The sequence below is a fragment of the Necator americanus genome, chromosome IV (assembly GCF_031761385.1).
Source record: "Necator americanus strain Aroian chromosome IV, whole genome shotgun sequence".
In the NCBI taxonomy this organism is placed as follows: domain Eukaryota; kingdom Metazoa; phylum Nematoda; class Chromadorea; order Rhabditida; family Ancylostomatidae; genus Necator; species Necator americanus.
This window is the reverse complement of record NC_087374.1, coordinates 19,631,460-19,651,253: the sequence shown is the minus strand read 5'-3', so window position 1 is coordinate 19,651,253 and position 19,794 is coordinate 19,631,460. Positions and strand designations below refer to the sequence as shown.

General features: G+C 40.5%; 1 protein-coding gene across 2 annotated transcripts; it reads right to left on the bottom strand.

Moving 5' to 3' along the window:
- Positions 1-2,374: 2,374 nt before the first annotated feature.
- On the bottom strand, positions 2,375-18,149 carry RB195_001965 (uncharacterized protein; the record flags this gene model as incomplete). 2 transcript variants are annotated; one of them, XM_064198991.1, is made up of 33 exons in its annotated part: positions 2,375-2,425; positions 2,489-2,607; positions 3,979-4,111; positions 4,181-4,303; positions 4,373-4,480; positions 4,541-4,657; positions 4,744-4,898; positions 5,942-6,033; positions 6,089-6,195; positions 6,463-6,591; positions 6,688-6,765; positions 6,825-6,900; positions 7,081-7,221; positions 7,284-7,361; positions 7,658-7,755; positions 7,809-7,898; positions 8,014-8,185; positions 8,276-8,394; positions 8,819-8,975; positions 9,194-9,287; positions 9,365-9,497; positions 9,571-9,675; positions 10,550-10,650; positions 10,770-10,925; positions 11,341-11,475; positions 11,532-11,607; positions 11,723-11,878; positions 11,996-12,168; positions 13,120-13,264; positions 13,329-13,505; positions 13,952-14,038; positions 17,788-17,964; positions 18,018-18,149. In XM_064198991.1, 33 exons carry the CDS (start codon positions 18,147-18,149, stop codon positions 2,375-2,377), a joined length of 3,990 nt encoding a protein of 1,329 aa, XP_064054871.1. The 2 variants fall into 2 exon arrangements, with proteins under 2 accessions (XP_064054871.1, XP_064054872.1); XM_064198990.1 differs by lacking the exon at positions 18,018-18,149 and having other exon boundaries at positions 17,788-17,889.
- Positions 18,150-19,794: the final 1,645 nt, after the last annotated feature.

The window sequence follows — 19,794 nt, the reverse complement described above, 5'->3', positions numbered from 1 at the left end:
TGTGTATGACGAGGACGCTTTGTCTGCATTTAAAGGCAGCTTATGACGCATCTGACGTGTAGAAGGAATCCGCGAGAAAATCTACAGTTAGGGTTGTAGATTCCGAGATCAGGCGTGGCTCCGCTTATCTCTCCCTGATCAACGTAAGAAACGGCGTGGAGTAAAACAAGTGAATAGGCTGCTAAGTCGTTCTTACGTGCCTCGTAATAGCCAATGTGGTTCCCACGCCCTCCCATACGCTGATCAGGGGGAGACGAGCGGAACCAACCCTGATCCCGCAATCTGTTATATAACTCCATCTCTAGCTTTTCCCTCGGATTCCCTCATCAAGTCAGACTCGGGGTATGCTGCATTTGAGGCGTGATATAGACGTCACAGATACGTTCCAGTCGCTGTTTTCTTATTCTGGGACTGTAGGTTTCATTCAATGACTTTGATGGAGACAGGAAGTATTAAGGGACTAAGTATCGCTCTGGATCGTTTTATTTATCGAAGTAGCGTGATTTTCGTATTTATTCGTTAAAGTAGTGAGATCGCAGACGTGTGGTGGCGTGCAACATACCCATGAAATTTTCCCATCTATAGAGGTGGAGGTCAACCCTTGTCCCCACTCTGCAGTAAACATGCCGTCTGTGCTAGCACGACGGAGGAAACGACCCACTAATAAAACAAAAACTCTGGAAGCTCCTTTGTGCTCCAAATCCAGGCTAAAACTCAGTAAATCGTCCCTGTCCAGAAAGCAAAAGTATATTGACCCCTCAAGTGCTCGCGTCTGTACACAAGTGCTCTATGACGCATGCACACGTCATAAGCGCTAAGGAGGTTATAGACAGCGTATCACGAAACTGACAATGAGGAGGTCTCTGTGGGCAGATATAGAGTTGGAAGTGTGTAGTCGGGACAAAGCGATATGAAGCACGGTGCATTTGCGTACGCGCTTGAGACGGCGGTGTGGAGGCAGTAGTTGGAAGCGAGCTGAGGCCATCGCAAACTGATGAGTGGTGCCAGCAAAGGTTTTAGCGAATCGCTGCGCTCCACAGCAGCGCTTCGAGAGAAGCCGCGTATGCAATTGCATCGTGCTTCATGTCGTTTTGACTCTACTATAGATCACGAAAATGAGCGTGGCACTGCTCACCTCCCCCTAACCGTATTAAAAACCGCCGTGGAAGACAACATTTGTTCCTACGAAAGTACTTGAGAACGCGCCACCCTTCTGCACGCGCAGGATCACGGAGCGAACGGTCGAGAAACAATAAGGTCTATTCAGGATCCTGCTGAAGTAAAGTCACGGCTCCTGAGGGAATCGAAGCGTGGACAAGGGTTACACTCTCTAACACTCTCATAGGAACTACAGCGGTTCAAACGCTGTTTTTTCAGGACGATTAGAGGGCACTAAGCGCAGTCATGCTCTTATCCGTGTTTGCTCTTATTCGTGCTTCTTATCTTCACCACGAACTTTATACTTACCCTCAGAGACCCAACATCATCATCATCATCTTTATGACCCGCTGCCTTTAACAGAATCGGTTCAGATGGGCGAGTGTAGGCGACAAAATTGAAAAAGAGCGTAGCAGAAACACCTGAGGAGGCACATTCGCCGCCAAACACGTTCACCCTAGCTTCCGCGACGCGTGCGAGAAGCACTATTGGTCCGTGAGGTCCGTCGTCGCAGCGAAACTGCGTCATCGGCGACCGGCGAGTAAACCGTAGTGGGACGCCCCAGCCCACGCGTTCGCCACACGCAAGTGCCGTCGTGAATATGTCAGTCAGGGAGAACGGGTACGTTGCGACACACGTGTCGCGGTCACCCGAGTAACCTACTAGTGCCTACTCACATTGGTTACTCGGGTGAAAATGTGTCCTAAGACGTTATAGATTAGTAGAAACGCTTACTAAATCCAAACCCAATGCCGTATGACGTCTTGCGCACAAAACAAATATCGACGAAGTTTTTATTCTCTGTAGATATATTAACGTTTTACTAATAAAGTGCGTCAGCACAGAACCTGCAACAATTCAACCACATAAGGCATAACTCTAAAAGAACTTTCAAAAAAGGCTACAAACTAACGCAAAACACAGACAACCTTTTTTTCTACGCAAACAAAAACCGTGTAAATATATACAGAGCAAACTATTTACGTCATGGATAATTCCGAGTAATTAAAGAGGAAAACATTTCGAAAAAAGGAGAGAGGCAATAAATAGTCATTGAAAATAGCTTTAGCAGAAACGCTAAATAGTCGTCATCGGCACTATGAAAATCGATAAACTCGATTATGACGGGAAAGAGGACAAGGGCAAGAGAATTTTAGGGAAAACAATTAGAAAAGAATCATATACATGAGTTGAGGATTTAAATATAGTACCAATGTTACATATCGTCAATATCTACGGAGTGCTGCTTTTTCTTGTGACGATGTTCCTGGAATGATTCCTTCGAGGATAACTGGCATGGTGAGGTAAGACAAGCGTGAAATGAGCTCACATTTTTGTCGAGTGATCTGCCACGAGCCACTGCCTTGATCTGTTTGAAGGTTTTCCGTTTCTCTTTGATATCGGCCGGCAGTTTAGCTCGTTCCGCTGCAGCTCGTTCGGCGGCTGCTTCTGGAAAATTGAAATTTAGTTTCTAGTAAAGGAGGCTGAAGATAAAAGTTCAGTCCAATAGTGGTCACATTGAGTTTTGGTGGCCAGGCAGAACATCGACACGCACCCATGTTCTCGTATTTAAATCTAAAGACGAAGGAATTTTAAGGACGGTGTCTGCAATAATCCTGCGGAGCGCTTGATTTTACTTTTCATTGTTGCATTTTCGTTCTCAATCTGAATCTCCAGGAAGTTTATCACCATGTCCGTAGGTAAAAAATAGGCTCGAATATGCCTAGCGGTCCTCTCTGTAATTCGTTCCTGTTATAATTACTGAGAATAATATCATTGCTCACACAGGTCGTCATCGACTGATTATCACTAGATCACTATGACGCCAAAAACCCGGATGTCACTTAGTGCCGCTGTCACGTATCATTTGTCTAACTGGATAAACACGCTCTATTGGGTAAATAGGCGTGGTTTGGACACCTTGGTGCGTAGAAATAAAAATTCGCAGCGGAAATAAATTTCCGCTTGTTCTAGAACCGAAAATGCTTATCCGGCATACGGCTAGCTCCTGCATTGAAGTAGAATTGCACCGAGTTCGCCCAAGTCAGTCAACCAAGTAAAATTGGATAACACGAATTAGGAAAGGTGTCCCCGATGGTTCCATTTCCATTATATTTATCCTACGAAGGATATGTATATTGAATAAAAGTCCAGAATTTAAAAAGTCAAAGCTTGAAAGTTAAATTGAAATCGTATTTTAAAATGTTTCGAAGCTGTAGTAGTAGATTTCACAAAATTTGCACCGTGATTTTTGCAAAACAAAATCTATAAGGTGCATAGCAGGAGCGAGCCAGAGACTATTTTTATGTCATTATTTGTTTCCGGGATCTACCGCAGTGTTGTAAAGATCTCATCATAATTTTCCACGCGGCCCAGTGCAAATCAACAAATCGCCAAATTGAACTAGTGATAATGGTGTGTAATACACATTTCAGTGGACTAAATAAGTCTTAAAATAAAATTAATTAATTGACTTAAATATCAAATCACTTAAATTTTCAAGTCGTCCCCTGAATTTTTTGAAGTGTTAGTCAACTTTTTTATCGTTAGTACCCTTAGTTTTGTATCAAGAAAATCATTAATTTATCCGACACATGAATGAAGAACATTTTGGTCATCATACTTTTCACTGAAATACTTTTTTTCTTGTGTTGAGAAAAATACTTGAAAAAAAAGAGAAACGAAACTTGTGAAACAGCCCAATAGCCCTATTTTGGTACTCCTTCAGATAAGATTAATTTCTTTTAATGACTTTTATTATTTGTTTGACAGATAGATAAAAGAACAAATTAAGATTTTACTATCATAAGGAAATCTCACTTTTCTCCTGATGTTTTTGATGTCGATATTTACGGTAACTGGAACGCCAACGTTCCGCAGCTTCCGCCGTCATGGTAGGAGCAGTTTTCCCGAAATTCCTATCCCTCATTTGGAATGCGCGAAGAACTCGAAGCTGAAATAGGCAGTCGAGCATATGACAGGAGAAATCCGTATAGAACCTCTGATACATCCATCTACTCACATGTTGCCCCATAAGGAACATTCCGCGCATCCATAACGATTTTCCAGTACGACGAACGGTAAGCGCACGTGATCTAGTGCGCACGTTGTAATCACCGTTAATGTGGATCTTCGACGGCTCAACCTAGAAAAATCCATAACTGACTGTGAGGGATTCGACTCAATTGCGTGGGATCCTAGCCGCCATCCCTACCTCCCCACGCCCAACTTTCCAGGTCTTAGGCAATTTCTTGCTAGGAATAGTCGCTACAATTTGTCCCCAAACAAGAGTTGATAGTCCCAAAGCGAGACACACGATCCACTAAAATCAGGAGATATTTATTTCTGACGGATCTGAAGGATCTGTTAACAAAGCTGCTACCTGCTTAACGGTTAGAGGAGCTGTGGAGAACCACGCGCCTCCAAATTGTGTGATCAATATTTGACCAACAAATGTCGATATCCAGATCACGCAGAAAACTCGGTTACTAGCAAGACCCTAGAAATTTCTGCTAGCAATGATATCTTTGTTTGGAAAAGAATCGGAAGTTTTCAGTCAATCAACACTGGAAAATATAAGCGTACCTTGAAAACGTTTCTTTCACCATGAACCTTTCTAGCGTTGACTTCATTGAACAAAGTCATCATTACAAAAGCATTAAAAACAATTGTGAAGTGCTGTGAAGGCGGAGCAAACAGCGGAGCGTACAGACCAGATTTTATGTTGAAGATACGGTCACCTAAAGAAAAAACCAGATATAATGGGTCGTAGATCCCCATCCAACACCATGTAGCGTTCCGAGTTTAAATTGAAGAATCGTAAAGGAGATTTTTGACCATTAAATACTAGTAGGGATCCTTAGGCAAATTTTTTTTTCAGCAGTCAGCATCTTTTTTCTTCTTCTTCCGCCCCATCTACGATGTCGGTTCGGGACACCTAGATGAACCACGTGGTTACCAGCCATATCTGAGGTAACTCAAAAATGAAACTGGTCCTGAAGAAAAGAGGTACTAAGGTGTCAAAAAAAACATCCTCTGAATCTCCATTGATGTTAAGTTGTCAAAAAAATCCTTTGAAATTTTTTTGTTCTAAGATCGCACGCTAATTTTTGGAAATAATCCTCGGAACATCGTTGTAATCCTATGTATGTCCAGCAATTTCAAGAGCGAGCAATGCAAAAATTAGATTCTAGAAGTAATACCAAGAATTTTCCCTAATCGGACATGAAAAAGTGAAGCTGGAGCAGGTTCCCTTAGTCATTACAAGGGTGAAACGCAGTGAGATGGCATTGCCAATGCACGGCAACCGATCCATGAGATCTTTGGTTATACTGCATGTCCAGAGTAGCTCAATGATGGAACGTACATCGAAGAAAAATGACATTGGAGACATTTGAAACATATGTTCGAGGATTCATATTTATAACAACACTCAGACTGCAGGATCAATATGGACAATTTCCCGGAACTTCTCTAATCTGACGTAAAAAAGGCTAACTCGATCAGTTTTGTTTTTCCATTCCAAGCGAGAACAAAAAAAGATGATAGCTCAAGAAAAAACGAGAAATTGCTTACATTGGAATTTCCTCGGATCGAAATTTTGTTTGAGTTGAGATGTGAGAATTTGAAGCTTGAGGTAAAAAAATGGCAAGAAATTTGCGAGAAATTAGCAAGAAGCTTCCCGAAAGCTAACCAGCAGTAAAGTAGCGAAAAAAATCAGATTGTCCTTCAAGACGACGTTCCATTCAAAAACCGTCTGAAAATAATGTTGCTAATTCCTTACCGTAGTAGAAAATCGTAAATAGAATAAGTAGTTGGTAGAGCGCATGACAGAGAATGTTCTTGACCATAGTGCGAGAAATTAGTGACTTTTTCCTGCAAAAAAAATTGTTTCGCGCCGAAATGTAAACTGTGCATCGCTAGAGCTCACCTTCCATAGGGTTTCCTGTTGAGAAGCTCATCGGTCGGCACCTCCGTTGCCAACGCCAACGAGGCCAACGTGTCCATGATAAGGTTGATCCAGAGCATGTGTACGGCCTATAATTGCACGGGTGGTTGCTACAGTGAGCCGAGCTGTGGTGACCGCACGTGATCAAATGTGAACCTACTGGACCAGACCAGTGTAAATGGTTTAATAGAGTTTTGGTGCATTGAAGTATCAGATAAATGACCCCGACTGGATGAAAAGTGTCGCGCTGCACCCGTCACCAGTGTATTGAATAAACGAGCGAATAATTGAAGCATAACATGACTATGATCAACCTTCGAACTACCCCAAATTAAGTTCAAACTCTAACCGCAAACCTTCAGTGGTGAATCGGACACCGTAACTGCACCGATAAAAGCTGTGATGACAGCAACGACGTTCACAGTCAGTTGGAACTGCAAGAATTTTGAGATCGAATCGTACACGTTTCGTCCCCACATCACAGCCTGAAAAAGCCGCAATGATTGATAGAAACCTCGCACGACTAAGAGACTTCCTCATTTTGGAATGAAATGACACATGAGCCAGATCTGACTCCGTACCTTAACGATCGAGGTAAAGTTGTCATCAGTGAGAATAATATCTGATGCTTCTTTAGCCACATCCGTACCGGCGATGCCCTACAGTGCTCCGTTTTAAACATAAGAAAGTAAAAAGCTAGAAATTAGATTCCAGTAACCATTGCGAATCCGACATCAGCCTTCTTCAGCGCAGGACCATCGTTTGTACCGTCACCAGTTACAGCAACAATTTCTCTGAAAAAAAATCACTGGGTGAGACATAAAACATGCCCGATTTGCCATCAACTGCTCAAACTCCGATGATCTAGTTAGTGTCGAAATTCTTCATTATATTGAAGCTGAAGGCAGGGTGAACAGGTAGTGAGGAAAGTGGAGTTGAAGCTACAAAACCATGTTTGCAGAGTGAATATCAACCTCTGAGGTGTAGCCTTGCTGTCAATGATGCCCTTCACGAGAGTGTATTTATCAGCCGGTTGCGCACGAGCCAGTACTCGCAATCTTGGCCAAATCTCGTCCAGTTTCGCTTGTGACACTTTCCCGTTTTCGTCACGAATTCTTAAAAAAAACTGTGGACTTTTAAAATGCTCTGTAGAGCAATTGATCCAGTGAATTTTAACCTTTCGTTGAATTCTTTTCCCTCGAGGGCTAAGAAGTCCTCACCAGGTTCCAGGATTCTGCACGACATCGCGATTGCTCTAAAAACCTTATAAGTGCAATAGAATACGGTACTCAAGAGGTTTTTCGCATCTCCAACTTGACTCTGTAAACTGGAACAATAGCGGGCGGAAAGGGAAACCGGTGTTATGTTAAACTTATAGAAAATCTAGATCTTGTGGAAAAGTCGACCTTCTGGAAAAAATAGACTTTACGGAAAATTCTCGGAAAAATCGGAAAATACCATACGAATCTGCGATCCAGAAATATGGATTATTATAATGGTGGACATTTAAGTTCATGCAACGAAAAAGCACAAAATTGTTCAAAGTGCTACCTAGCCGTGTTAATGTTGTCACCGGTGACCATCCGAACAGTGATCCCAGCCCTTTTACATTTTTCAATAGCAGCAGGTACTTCGGGTCGAACAGGATCCTAAAAAAAAAGAAGGATTCGACTTGGAATGAATAAAAGTCCCTGGAGCATACTTGGATTCCACAAATTGCAATTCCAACAAAGTTCTTATACATTTCTTCTTCATCATCCCAATTAATATCCTCATCTTTCTCGAAGGGGATCTGAAATTGTTTAGATGATTGGGCCGGGGTCAAAGAAGAGTGGGCTGATGAAAACGTACAAAAATGTGGGTTATTTCGGATAAATTTCACCTCCAGGGGAAGTTATGTGACTCACCTCAGTTCGCTCGGCTTCTCTTGCACTTTTGCGAATGTAATCCTTGTATGCGATGCAAATTGTGCGTAGACCATTGTTTGCCATTTGAGAAATTATGGTAGCTGTTATCTCTTTCAATCTATCACTGGAAAAGGTATGTGGTTTGCCATCGGACCCGATTAGATACGCACATCTGAAAAAATAGGAGGCTGTCGGGAAAGATGTCTTGTCAACGCAGAACAAATTTACAGGAAATGAAGATCAGAAAAGGTCTTTCGATTACCTGCCAAGAATGATTTCGCTGGCTCCTTTACAGTAAATTCGATATCCGATATCTACACCGTTTTCCACCAATCGAATCACAGTCATCATACATTTTCGGGAGGAATTGAAAGTGTAGACCTAGAGCGAAATTTTTCTCAAAGCGTATGGTTGAACTGTCTACTGAAACTGCACGCGTTTCGTCAATAATAACGTCTTATGTGAAACCAAATAATGGGTAAAAGGGTGTTCCCAGAACAATATTACTGGTTGGCGCCGCCCATTCAAACTAAGAATTCTGGTCGGCAAAAACTCGAAGAACAGCAAAATTTTGGCTACAACCGCTGTTTTCGTGTTAGCACCCACAAAATCTCTAAAATGAACAGATTCACACTAGAGTGGCTGGAAAAGTTACACCAACCATCTCTCCTGACCGGATTAATCAACCAGCCAATGGTGTACTTGCTTAGCCACGCCCTATACCGTAGATAAGATAGACCAGAAATGCCAGAAAGTTGTCCAGAAATAATTCATTCTTTCGAAAATATTCTTTTGAAATATCCACCTTCAGGAACGACTCTTCAGGAAACTTCTTTCTAATAGTGGCGTAATCGCCGCCCAATTTCTGCACGAATCCCAGTAAACCACATTCCGTCTTGTTGCCAAGCTGTTGGACTTGTTCGCCTGGTTTCGTTGGCTCCATGATCATTGAATTGTACGCACTGTAATAAAACTCTGCAGTGTAAAAGTAAAATAGGAAAATAATAAATCGGCGGAAAATTTCGTTAACGTAAGATAATGATATTAAAAAAAAACTGAAATAAAAGTGAGTATTTTAAATAACTACAATTACTTGAAGCATAATTTATACAACTTGATGCGAATGTTTTTAGACAGAATCCGATTGTAGCTGTTTACAGTGAAATTCTCGTACTCTCACCTGTTCACAGATATGGCTTCAGTGATTAGATGAGCTGTGTTTCCGGGAAGAGCAGCACCGTTCGGCTGATTGTCTTGACCTTCGTAATGGTTTCCTGGAAGAGAAACACATCTTGTGGAAAGGCCGTAATGTGGCTGATCCAGATCCACAAGCTGTCCAATCGAGACGTACCGTTTATGTACGAGTCTACAACAGTCATTCTATTTGTGGTCAATGTTCCCGTCTTATCCGAGCAAATCGACGTCGCATTACCCATCGTTTCACATGCGTCTAGATGTCGTACGAGATTGTTATCAAACATCATCTGAATGTGTGATGGCTTTATTAAATGATGGTTTCAGGAGGAAAAATAGCAAATCCCGTCCAAACTCGCTCACCTTTCTAACCGAATAGGTAAGAGCAAGCGCGATAGCCAGAGGTAGGCCTTCAGGGATTGAAATCACAAGAATAGTAACAGCTATGATAAAGAATTTCACGAACATCTGAAAAGCAAAAAAAAAAGAAGTAAATCAGTGAACAAAAGTCCAGATATTTCTTCTAAATTAATTTCAAATTGTCCCAAATAAGTGAAGTAATTTCGAAATTTTCAGAAAGAAAGAAACTATTGTTCCATCTGCAATGCATACATTTTTGATAAGTATTTTTGTAATAAATGCATCTCTAAAGACCAAGCGCTGGTTTAACTAGTAATGTGGATTGAAACGTAGCATAAACAACTTACAAATAAATACATGCTCACAAAGATACTCTGGAAAATTAGACAAAAGTCATAAAATGGGAAAGAAGGTAACTCATTAACACTAACAAGGACTTACATTAAACCTTTAGAAACTTATATAATGCAGATCAGAATCTTACGCTCTCCACCCCTCGTTTTCAATGACCGGAGCTCTCTGCAGAAAATTTTGCGGTTGTTTTCAGATGTTATGGAACCTTGTGTGAGCATTACGACGCAAGAGGAAAAGGAGCTAGCCTTGGCAGGATTGTTCTCTTCAACATAGGTTCTAGAGGATTCATCCACATCCTTAGTGCTGAAGTCTTAGAAGTAAATACATAACAGAAGTTTTTTCCATGAAGGTTAGTTTTGTGACTACTAGCAGTTCTGTTCATGGAAATTTGACTCAATTCGAAAAAATATTGCAATGAAAAAATTAACAGTATATTAATGCAGCGACAACTCTTGTCAAAGACGTTTAACTATAGAATGGTAATTAAGTTTTTGCACCGCTTAAGATTCTTGAAAGGCTTCCGCGAAATTGAAAAAGATCATGAGTTGAGAAGAAAAAAGACAAGAACTTTAAAGCAGAAAGTTTAAAACATTCGAAATATATCTTCGATATAAATTTGGAAACTCACCTGAATATCAGCTATGCTGAAAGGAATCCCATCTCTGACATAATGTTCAATGCAAAATCTCGTCACCAACACGACTAAGGCTACAGCGGCTACGGTCGTTCCTTAAAAATAACTTTCAAAAACCGTGTCGCTCCAAGAATTCTCAACCGCTAGCTCCGCTGATACAGTTAACCTGTTTAGGATTGCGGTTTTTTGAATATGTAGCTTCTTAACGGCTCACCACAATAAATAATTTGAAGAGCCAGCTTCGAGAGCTTCGACTGAAGCACAGATTTCGCCGATAAACCATCATCGTCGTCACTATTTCTGCTGGAGCTTGATGATCTAGAAGAATTTGAACTGGATGAACTTGACGAGGAGCTAGACGAGGATGAGGCTAAAACAGAAGCAGAGGTGGTTGTTGCATCGTGCTTGGACTATAGAAAAGTGAAGTAAGAAATCAGTGAGAGTGGTTTAATGCTGCTATCTTTACGCTCTACGTTGCTCCATTAGGTGTCACTCAGAATTCACTCTCAGAATCGTTTAAAATCTTCGGAGTGGTCGCTAATTCCTCATAGCTCTAGTACTAATCAGCTCATAATCTCTTTTCTGAACCTTTTTCACCGGAAAACAGTGTAGTTGAAAAACCCAGGTCGCTAACTTACCGCGCTACTCCTGCATGTTTTGCAGTACTCATAATCAATAGGAGGATCAGTAGGGGTAGTTAACTCTTACGATCCACTTAGAGCTCATTCTTTCTTTAAAGAAACTTTAAAGAAAGAATGAAACTTTTAAAACGTAAAAGAACTTACTAGAGGTTGAATCATCGTCAACCCCTCCCACCCCAGGTTTTCCAGCACCGAGAAGCGTCATGATGATACCAGTTTGTGAGTTCACTCCAACCGCTGTCAATACCATCTTACCAGAACCTTCCATAGCATATGTACCTACAGTATGATCAAGGTTTAGGAAAACCGATAGAGTCTGTGACAGTTTTCCCTACCCGACAAAAGTACAGGATCGGATTCGGGCGTTTTTTTAATGTGATCAGATTCGCCGGTGAGTGATGACTCGTCGATCTGAAATTCACATCCAATTAGAAAACAAATACGACCAATTGGATGCTAATAAATATTTTTTTAACCAATTTTTTTTACCAATTTTTGGGGAACTTAAATGCACGCGTGTTCCCACCTTCAAGTCATTTCCTTGTAGGAGGAAACCATCCGCTGGTATAAGATCACCGTACTTAACGCGAGCAATATCTCCAACCACAAGATCCGAAACTGGTACATCTATCGCTTCACCGTCACGAATCACCGAAAACTTTTGCCCGGTCTCGATCTTTTCCTGAAATACCGGAAATGTCACTGGAGAAAGAAAGGGGCTTTTGCTAATTCCATTGGTTCTCAAGTAAACGCTGTAGCCAAACATTAATATTGTCAGGTAACCGATAACAGTCAATACCTGTAAGCTTCTGAACTGTCGTTCTTTCGAGTAATCGTTCATCGCTGTCACAAGAACGACGACAACAACGCAGAGCAAAATTGCAACTCCTTCGATCCAGGCAGTTCCATGTCCTTCTCCTTGTGGTTCTGCAGTTGTATTCAGCGATAATGTGGAGTTCAGCAGGTCAAATCCTAGGAAGTACATTTGTAGTGAGAATCAAATGAAGAAATAAGGCACAAGAACGAATTATATTCCCAAGATTTTTTTAGCCTTTTTGTACGTTCGTTTAGTAAGCTTGAAGGTCATTCTCTTGCAACAGAAGGTCAGAAATTATGCGCTGATTTCGATGCGATAAAAAATAGATATTCTTCGAATGAAGGTTTTCTGATACTAAATTAATATCTCCTTCATTCCTCTCACTATTCATTTTTTTCTTATTCTTATTAGTCCTTCTCTCTTGCCTGGCTATTGAAAGAGGCGAACAGTTCCAGGACCAAATCAAGAGTCTGAGACACCAGTATGAGCCTAAGTATATTTCACCGACTATGAAGTTGTTAGATAAGGACAAGCGCATCGTTTTCGTTAATGTTGGAGGCCCCCACAGACAGAAGAACCCGGACCCTCCAAAAGAGGCAGAAAACAAAGCTAAATGACCAGACCACAAAGACGAATTGGAATCGACTGAATTGGATTCAGTCCAATCGATCGGTTTAGTTTTTATCTCTGTGATTTACTTTTTAGCATAACCCAGCCACCAGAGTTTAGCGTAGTTGCAGTGCTGCCAAAAATTCAGAGAACAATTGTTTTCTGGTTTGAAAAATGTTGTTAGTTTGAAGAAAAGGCTGTGGAACGAAGACGACACACAGCGATCGAGTCTACGACGATTTTTTCAACTGTCATGTGGTCGACGACCGTTTGGCTCATTTTGAGTTCCGCGCTCATCAAACAACACCGAACCGTTGGGCGAACTTTCGCTCAATTCGATAAATTCTTTCATTCGTCATAAACAATGCGTGATACATATGCATGTCTGTCTGTCTCAGCACAGTTGACAGAAATGGAACTCTAAACAACGAAGCAGATACTTCGGGCTTGTGAACTTGTCCACAACGTTAGTGGGACAACCTTTACCAGGAACCCACCAATGGTATTGTTCAGTAAAGCCCCAGTCATAAGAGCCGCCGAAGTCACCATGTCCTCTTCGACAGGTGCTTGCATTTCAGGTTCGTAGAATGATAGCGCCAAATTGACGAATCCAGAAACAACGAGAATAATTAGAGTGGGGTCCTGCAAAGAAAAAATTTGCTTGCACTAAGAGTTCCTCTTCAAGTGTCTGAATTTCGAAACTTACTCTACAAGCGTCGAACAGTAATCTCACAAAGCTTTTACTCTTAGCCGGTGGGATCGTATTCGCTCCGAAAGCCGCTCTTCGTTTGTCGAGGTCCGTAGCGTTGTTGGCCAGGCCCCGAACTGGGTCGACTTTGAGTTTTTCACATAAACCGTCAACGCCATCGTGCTCAGTGGATAACTGGAAAATTTCGAAAGAACTCTTTTTCAGTCCACAAAACAAAATCCCTAACAGGGAATATATCAATTATGGCTAAGGTTCGCAATAAAGTTCGACGACTATGTAAAGGTGAGGATAAAATATCTGCATTATTCAGAGAATGTGTTCAAGAACTTGGATCAGAGCTGGAACTAAAGACACAATGCAGGTCGAAAAATGAGAAAAATGTGGAAAGCGCTTTCAGCATTTGAGAGGAAAGTAGAAGTTCAGTTCATAGACAGAGGAGTTAATGACTGCGGAAATATTTCATTGATATCTTCAAGTAGACAAGTAATTTTACGGAATATTACTTGGAATTCTAATGACTAGGCTGGATACTCTTCTTCTCAAAGATTGTTCCAAAAATTTATTCTTTAGCAACGTTTTTATTTCTCCTTTGAAAAATTCCCAATTATTATCCTGCTTACCCTAACGATAGCCTCTGCGCCTCGCGCCTCCATAAGGCTGCGCAGCTGTGCCAACGTGCATCCATAGTCTTTCGAATGGTCAGTGACCTAGAATAAATTATTTTCGAAACCTAATTACTGTAAGCATAAAATTTCAAACAGATTAACACCGTCAAAAACCTTAGCCGCCAAGTTTTTAAAAACGAGGAACATTGCTCTAAGTACAAATTATGATGTCTAAAAAACTGATATAAAAGTGAATACATTGGATAATTATAATTATTTGCAATACAATTTATATAATTTGATTCGAATGTTTATAGAAAGACTTAAACTGTAGCTGTTTACTGAAAGTGATGGCAGAAGTTCCATCCATAACCTCTGGACTTTCTGCAGTTGCTAAAGTGTTATTTTGAATAGTCTAAATAGGAGTCAGTGAATGTCTTTCTGGACCGTCTTTTTTTCGCACATTTATAGGTACTTACTCTAATGAGCATAAGGACCTAATTAGTTAGTTGTTTTTTCGGAAAGAGATCTACACTAAAACTTAATGATTGTGTACTGGGGAAAGCTGGCGTTAAATCTCTAACAAAGCCAGCATTCGAACTTGTAAAAGAGCTCAACCCGTTAACTACTCCAATACCCTTTCAATATTTCTGACTTTTTTCCTTTCTTCTCTCAAATCGTCAAAATGACGTATGTCTGCTGGTTTATACGTTAACCTATGGAAGAGATTTTTTGAAAGTTCGTCTTCTTTCGAAGAATGAACCAAATAAATCATAACTTACATTCAAGAACTCAATATCTTTATTGCCAGGCTGACGAAAGTGAAACTATACAGGTCATTTTGGTTACGATAGTTCCACCATATATTTATACGTGTGAAGTAATCATAGATAAACAACACCTCCCACCAACGTTGTTCCATCAGAACACGTTTCTTTGTCGAAGACTGCAGTAATACGTTGAATCGCTTGCAATTAAAACATATTTCATTTGATATCGATTGATTTCTGCTAGCTGAATCAAATAGTGAACGTGAGTCGATCCCCTTATTACCTCGTGTTTTCCTCGAAGCTTCATCAGAGATATAAACTATTGAGTGAACATTCTTGCAGCCAAAAATTCAGCAACAAAAGTCGATGTTAAGAGTTGAAGGGTTAGCGATGGCAGTCCCACACTCTGGATAGGGGGTGTTTTAAGGGGCAAAATGGGTACTGTAGACTCAGATGGATCCACCAATGAAATAACCAGTGCTTTTGTCGGCTTAGTCGAACTGCCCAAGTAGATGTGAGCGGCTGAATCAGTCGAAGGAAGTATTCGATCTCGACGACAGGAATGGCTACCTTGCGTGGGCGTGGCTATCGTTAACCAACGGGTTATCTCGTCCTTCCACCGTTGACATTTCTTTCTTTCCACTCTATCAAACGCATCAATCACGTAATTATACATGTGTACGTATACGTATGTGTGGCAGTGTTGTAACAGAATAGCGTAATCAGCATAACGTATAACATTCGTAACGCTTACAATGATTATACGATTTCCCAACTGGATCCGATTCCTTTTACGTCGGGTCAAGGTGATCATTGTGGGCGAATTTCGAGAAGAAATAGAAGCACTCAGCTCTCTAAAGTGAAGAGGACATAATGTGGGTCCTGTGTGGATGTGTACAGCGGCCGGTCTTATTGTCCAGCTGTAGGAAGAGCTAGTGAGTTGGGCGTGGCTGAGAATTGTTCATTGGTTGCTGTTATTAGGCTCTAATAAACTCCGTAAATCACTCTAGGAGTATCAAAGAGCGTTTGCTTTAGTGTTTTCACTAGCAGTCGTCTTTACAAAGTCGGCACAGTTCCATAAAAATGGTTCCATATCTTCTGTGACCAAAAGAGATGGGCAACTTCCGATTGGTCATTCAGCAGTGAATGATAATGATTGTCAGATGAGCGCATTCCTTAGCTAATTATAGCGCAGGCTAAGGATCGTGGACCAAAGATTACCTGCTTGGATCTTTATCGAACCTCGGGATTTTCCTTTCTCTTCTCAAGATGCACATTCTGGGAAATGTTACTTGCTTAGCGCACACTGTGCTCAAATGACTTTTCTTTTTGTTTCAGATCAAATCCATTGAAATCGCACTAATCTCAAAAGATTAGTTGCTGTCTTGAAGGGATTCTCGTAACTGGACAATGATCGTTATTTTTGAAGCGTTTCATAGGGAAAAATCATCTTTACTTTTGTTCTACTGAAAAAGAAAAAAATAAATGCCTTGAGATCCAGATCCAGCCTGTGATTTTGCGTGACTTCGTTAGCAGTTTAATTAAACCCATTCCAAATTCTCGAAGATACACAAAATTTGCCGTAAGTAAAAGAATTCACAAATATGATAGATCCGAAAAAGGGAACAGAAATACGAAGTAGTTAAGTACGCAGTCATCCATTCCCTACCTTCCAACTGCAACTCAGAGAGGAATGATTTCCTTCCAGACATGTTGACAATTCAAAGAATCGTATCGTATACACATTCCATTTCATATTTCCCACTCTAAACTCTAACCACTTGAAAGAGTAGCACAGAACGAAAATTTCGTGCTTTTTGTACTTGCGTGCGGAAAAAAATATGTATGAAGGGTATAAAAATAAATAAAATATAACGTTGGGGATACGACAGTTGCTGCAGAGCTACTCACAAACCCCTCCTTCATTGACATTTTAAGGCTGGCAGTAACAATAAAAAAACACGACCACGGAAGAAGATCCGAAGGAGACCGGATCTGCATATGCTAAAAATCCTGCTATAGGAATACGAAAAAACTTGTCTATGGTTTTTTTTCTAGCCCATGCTGAAAAAAAAACTCATTTTGTGGTCAGAGTTCGGCGACGTCAGCGCCGACTGGGGGATGATGTGATAGGATAATCGATGTGACAACACATGGTTATCAATCACTGTTGGTAGCGCTCCTCAAAAAGGGTGATAACTCATCTATTTCAACAGTATGCCAGGTATTCCTGCAAGAAGAGCTTTTTGGAGAATTCAAAAAGAATTTTCAAACCCTAACTTTCTCAACACCTGCCCAATTGTGGACTACTTCCTAAGATGCAGAAAAAGTTCAAATATAGATCTCATAGCACCTCTACAGTTTTCAGCTATTCCAAAAAAACCACAAAAATTAAAAATTATATTTTTGTGAGTTGTTAGTCACAAAATGTACCACATATAAGAAAAATCCAGAAATAGAGTTTGAAAGTCTTTTTCTGTGTTATCTTGTTATTGAAAAGTTTAAAAGTTTACAAAAATATGTACAAACATCAGTTAAATTTGAAAAAAAAAGCTTTTTCAAATCTTGGAAGAAATTGTTCGTTGGAAAATTGTTAAAACCTACACAAAGCTTAAGCAATTATCTTAGGTAGTCAAGAATTGTTAAAGCTCACTAACCAGTACATTTTTTTCAAAATTTCCAGGAAGGATAAAGGATAAAGTGTCTGGCGTTAATCAATCCACTTGGGATGCGCCCCCCACGTTCACTTCAATTCGGAATCGTTTGAGGTTTACGAACGTGTAACTGACAATGACTTTTATTCGAACCTCCGACCGATCGCGCAGGAAGCGGAACCTCTAACCGCTACACTACACCCGCCCTCAAATTTCTCATATTCAGTACATTTTTTGAATTTAGATTAGTTGGTCTCATGTTAACATTTACATTGCTGTATGATTTTCTTTTTGGAACAAGCTGGCAAAAAGACCAGTATGCGAAGGAATTAAATTATTTCTGAACTCCCCGCCTTTTTCTCCAGGGCGCTGTCGGCGAAGGAGACTTCCATTTATCACTGTCTATCAAAAACAAAACTCCGCATACCTGTCGTCCACCAATGGTATCAGGGGCGCAAGCACCGCAGGCCGCAGCCGAAGCGCCAACACCATTCGTATCCTTCTTAGTCACATGATCACCTTTTTTCATTGAACGCGTACCAATATCAGCAGTAGTCAGCTTTGGAGAAGGGAAACTCGGGGGCAAATCGGTGGATTCCGACGCCTAACCCTGAAATTTACATATTTTCCTTGTTTTTTCCTATCGTCAACTATTACCAAGTCGCTTTCACAGTCGGTAAAGTACCTCTGGAAATGAGAGATTACATGCGACGATGTCACTTCGTAGAGAAGTGCTTCCTTCTCTCTCTCTCTCAGGATTACCGTGGGTGTGGTGTCGCGAAAGAACATCTTTGAGTCCGAATAGTATTTGATTTATCGTGATATTAAGCAGATAATGCTTGGTCGACCCTGTTTCAGGGTCTTCTGATTCTTTCAAATACTTAAGTTTACTACTAGTCTTTTTTATTATGTTTTATATCCCCACTATCTCTACGTAGTGTTTTATTGAGATTGTTTTGCTTTCAAATGTAGTTACCATGGGACGGATGCCATCTACAGTATCTATATGATTTTCCACCAGTTTTTATATTCTCCAAATTTTCCCTATCGAAAGGCTTGGCAAATATGGCGTAGAAATATTCGAAATAAAATCGCAAATAAATGTTGAGCATTAAAAACGCAACAAAATATGATGAGGATCAAAATATCGGGGAGTAAATTTGCTGGGAATTACTTCGTCGATAATCGCCTTAAGGTCGTATTTGATTCTACGCATAATCATGCCTGACAAAACTATCAACCACCCTCGAGACGCAAGATTGGTTCCAAGTAGTGGATTTGATTGCTTCAAGAAAATTCCTTGAAAAGATGTATACCAATTCTTACGATCAATTCACTTGTTTGAAGTCCTAATTCTACATCAGCATAATAATCCTTGAAGAAGTTAGTACATACCTGGGAAGGTTTCCTTAAAAGGTCGAAAATTATGTTTTATATATAGTCGGATCAAAATGGGATGAAGCGCCGTACAGTTGCGTAAGCTGTGGAGCACAGTGGTTAGAATCGAGTGGGGACCCTCGCCGGCACCATCCATCACTGCTGTAGTTGGCGATGGTCCCACCTCGATCCGTGCCACAAGCTCCGCAGCACCGCATCGAGCGCAGCCGTTACGCAACTGCGCTGTGCTTCATGTCGTTTTGACCCTACTATAGTTCCATAATTTGTATTGGGAGGGGGCATTTTTCAGGACCTTCCATTGCTTATGCTCTTAGATTTTTCTAGCATTTACAGTAATTTTATATTTTTGCTGTTATTAGTGTTGTTAGTGATAAATATTGCATAAATTGAAGGTATCACATTAAAAAAACTGTAACAACTAAAAAAACTAGGTATAAAATAAAGAAGAAATGGAAATGTTTTGTCACGTTTTGTTTGCATTTAGAGCTATGTCAATAAACTATGTCATGTGATAGGCACATTGTTTTTATATTTTGAGAATCACAAAAAAAGTCTTCTCAGGAAAATTTGTTGGGAGGAAATTAAAGAAAGGAAGAAGAAAATTCGGTTTTTTTTTGCCTCTCGAAATGAACCCGTAAAAAGCAACAGTGTTCTTGTTCTAATGCAGGCGTCGTAACAGTCCACCCTGGTTTTTTTTTTTTGTAAAGTGTCTGCTAAAACTGGAAAGTTCCACTAATTGCAAACAGTGCTACTAGTGCTGCGAAGAATTCAGCAATTAGATATAAGGATTGGAAATCTTCGGACAACCACAATTGTGACCTTCCGTAGCAGCTTTCACACTAACTCTCGTTACGTTAAAAGATATGAGATGATAGATTTTCTATCCATATTCAAGATTCAAACCATGTTTTTCGTCCCTCCGGTTCTGAAAGATTTTGAACGGACATGGACGTCGCACAAGAAAAAAAAATATAAGTATTAAAGATTTCCAGCCTTTCTCTAAATCTTCTAGATCTAAGTCGAAGAAATATCTTCA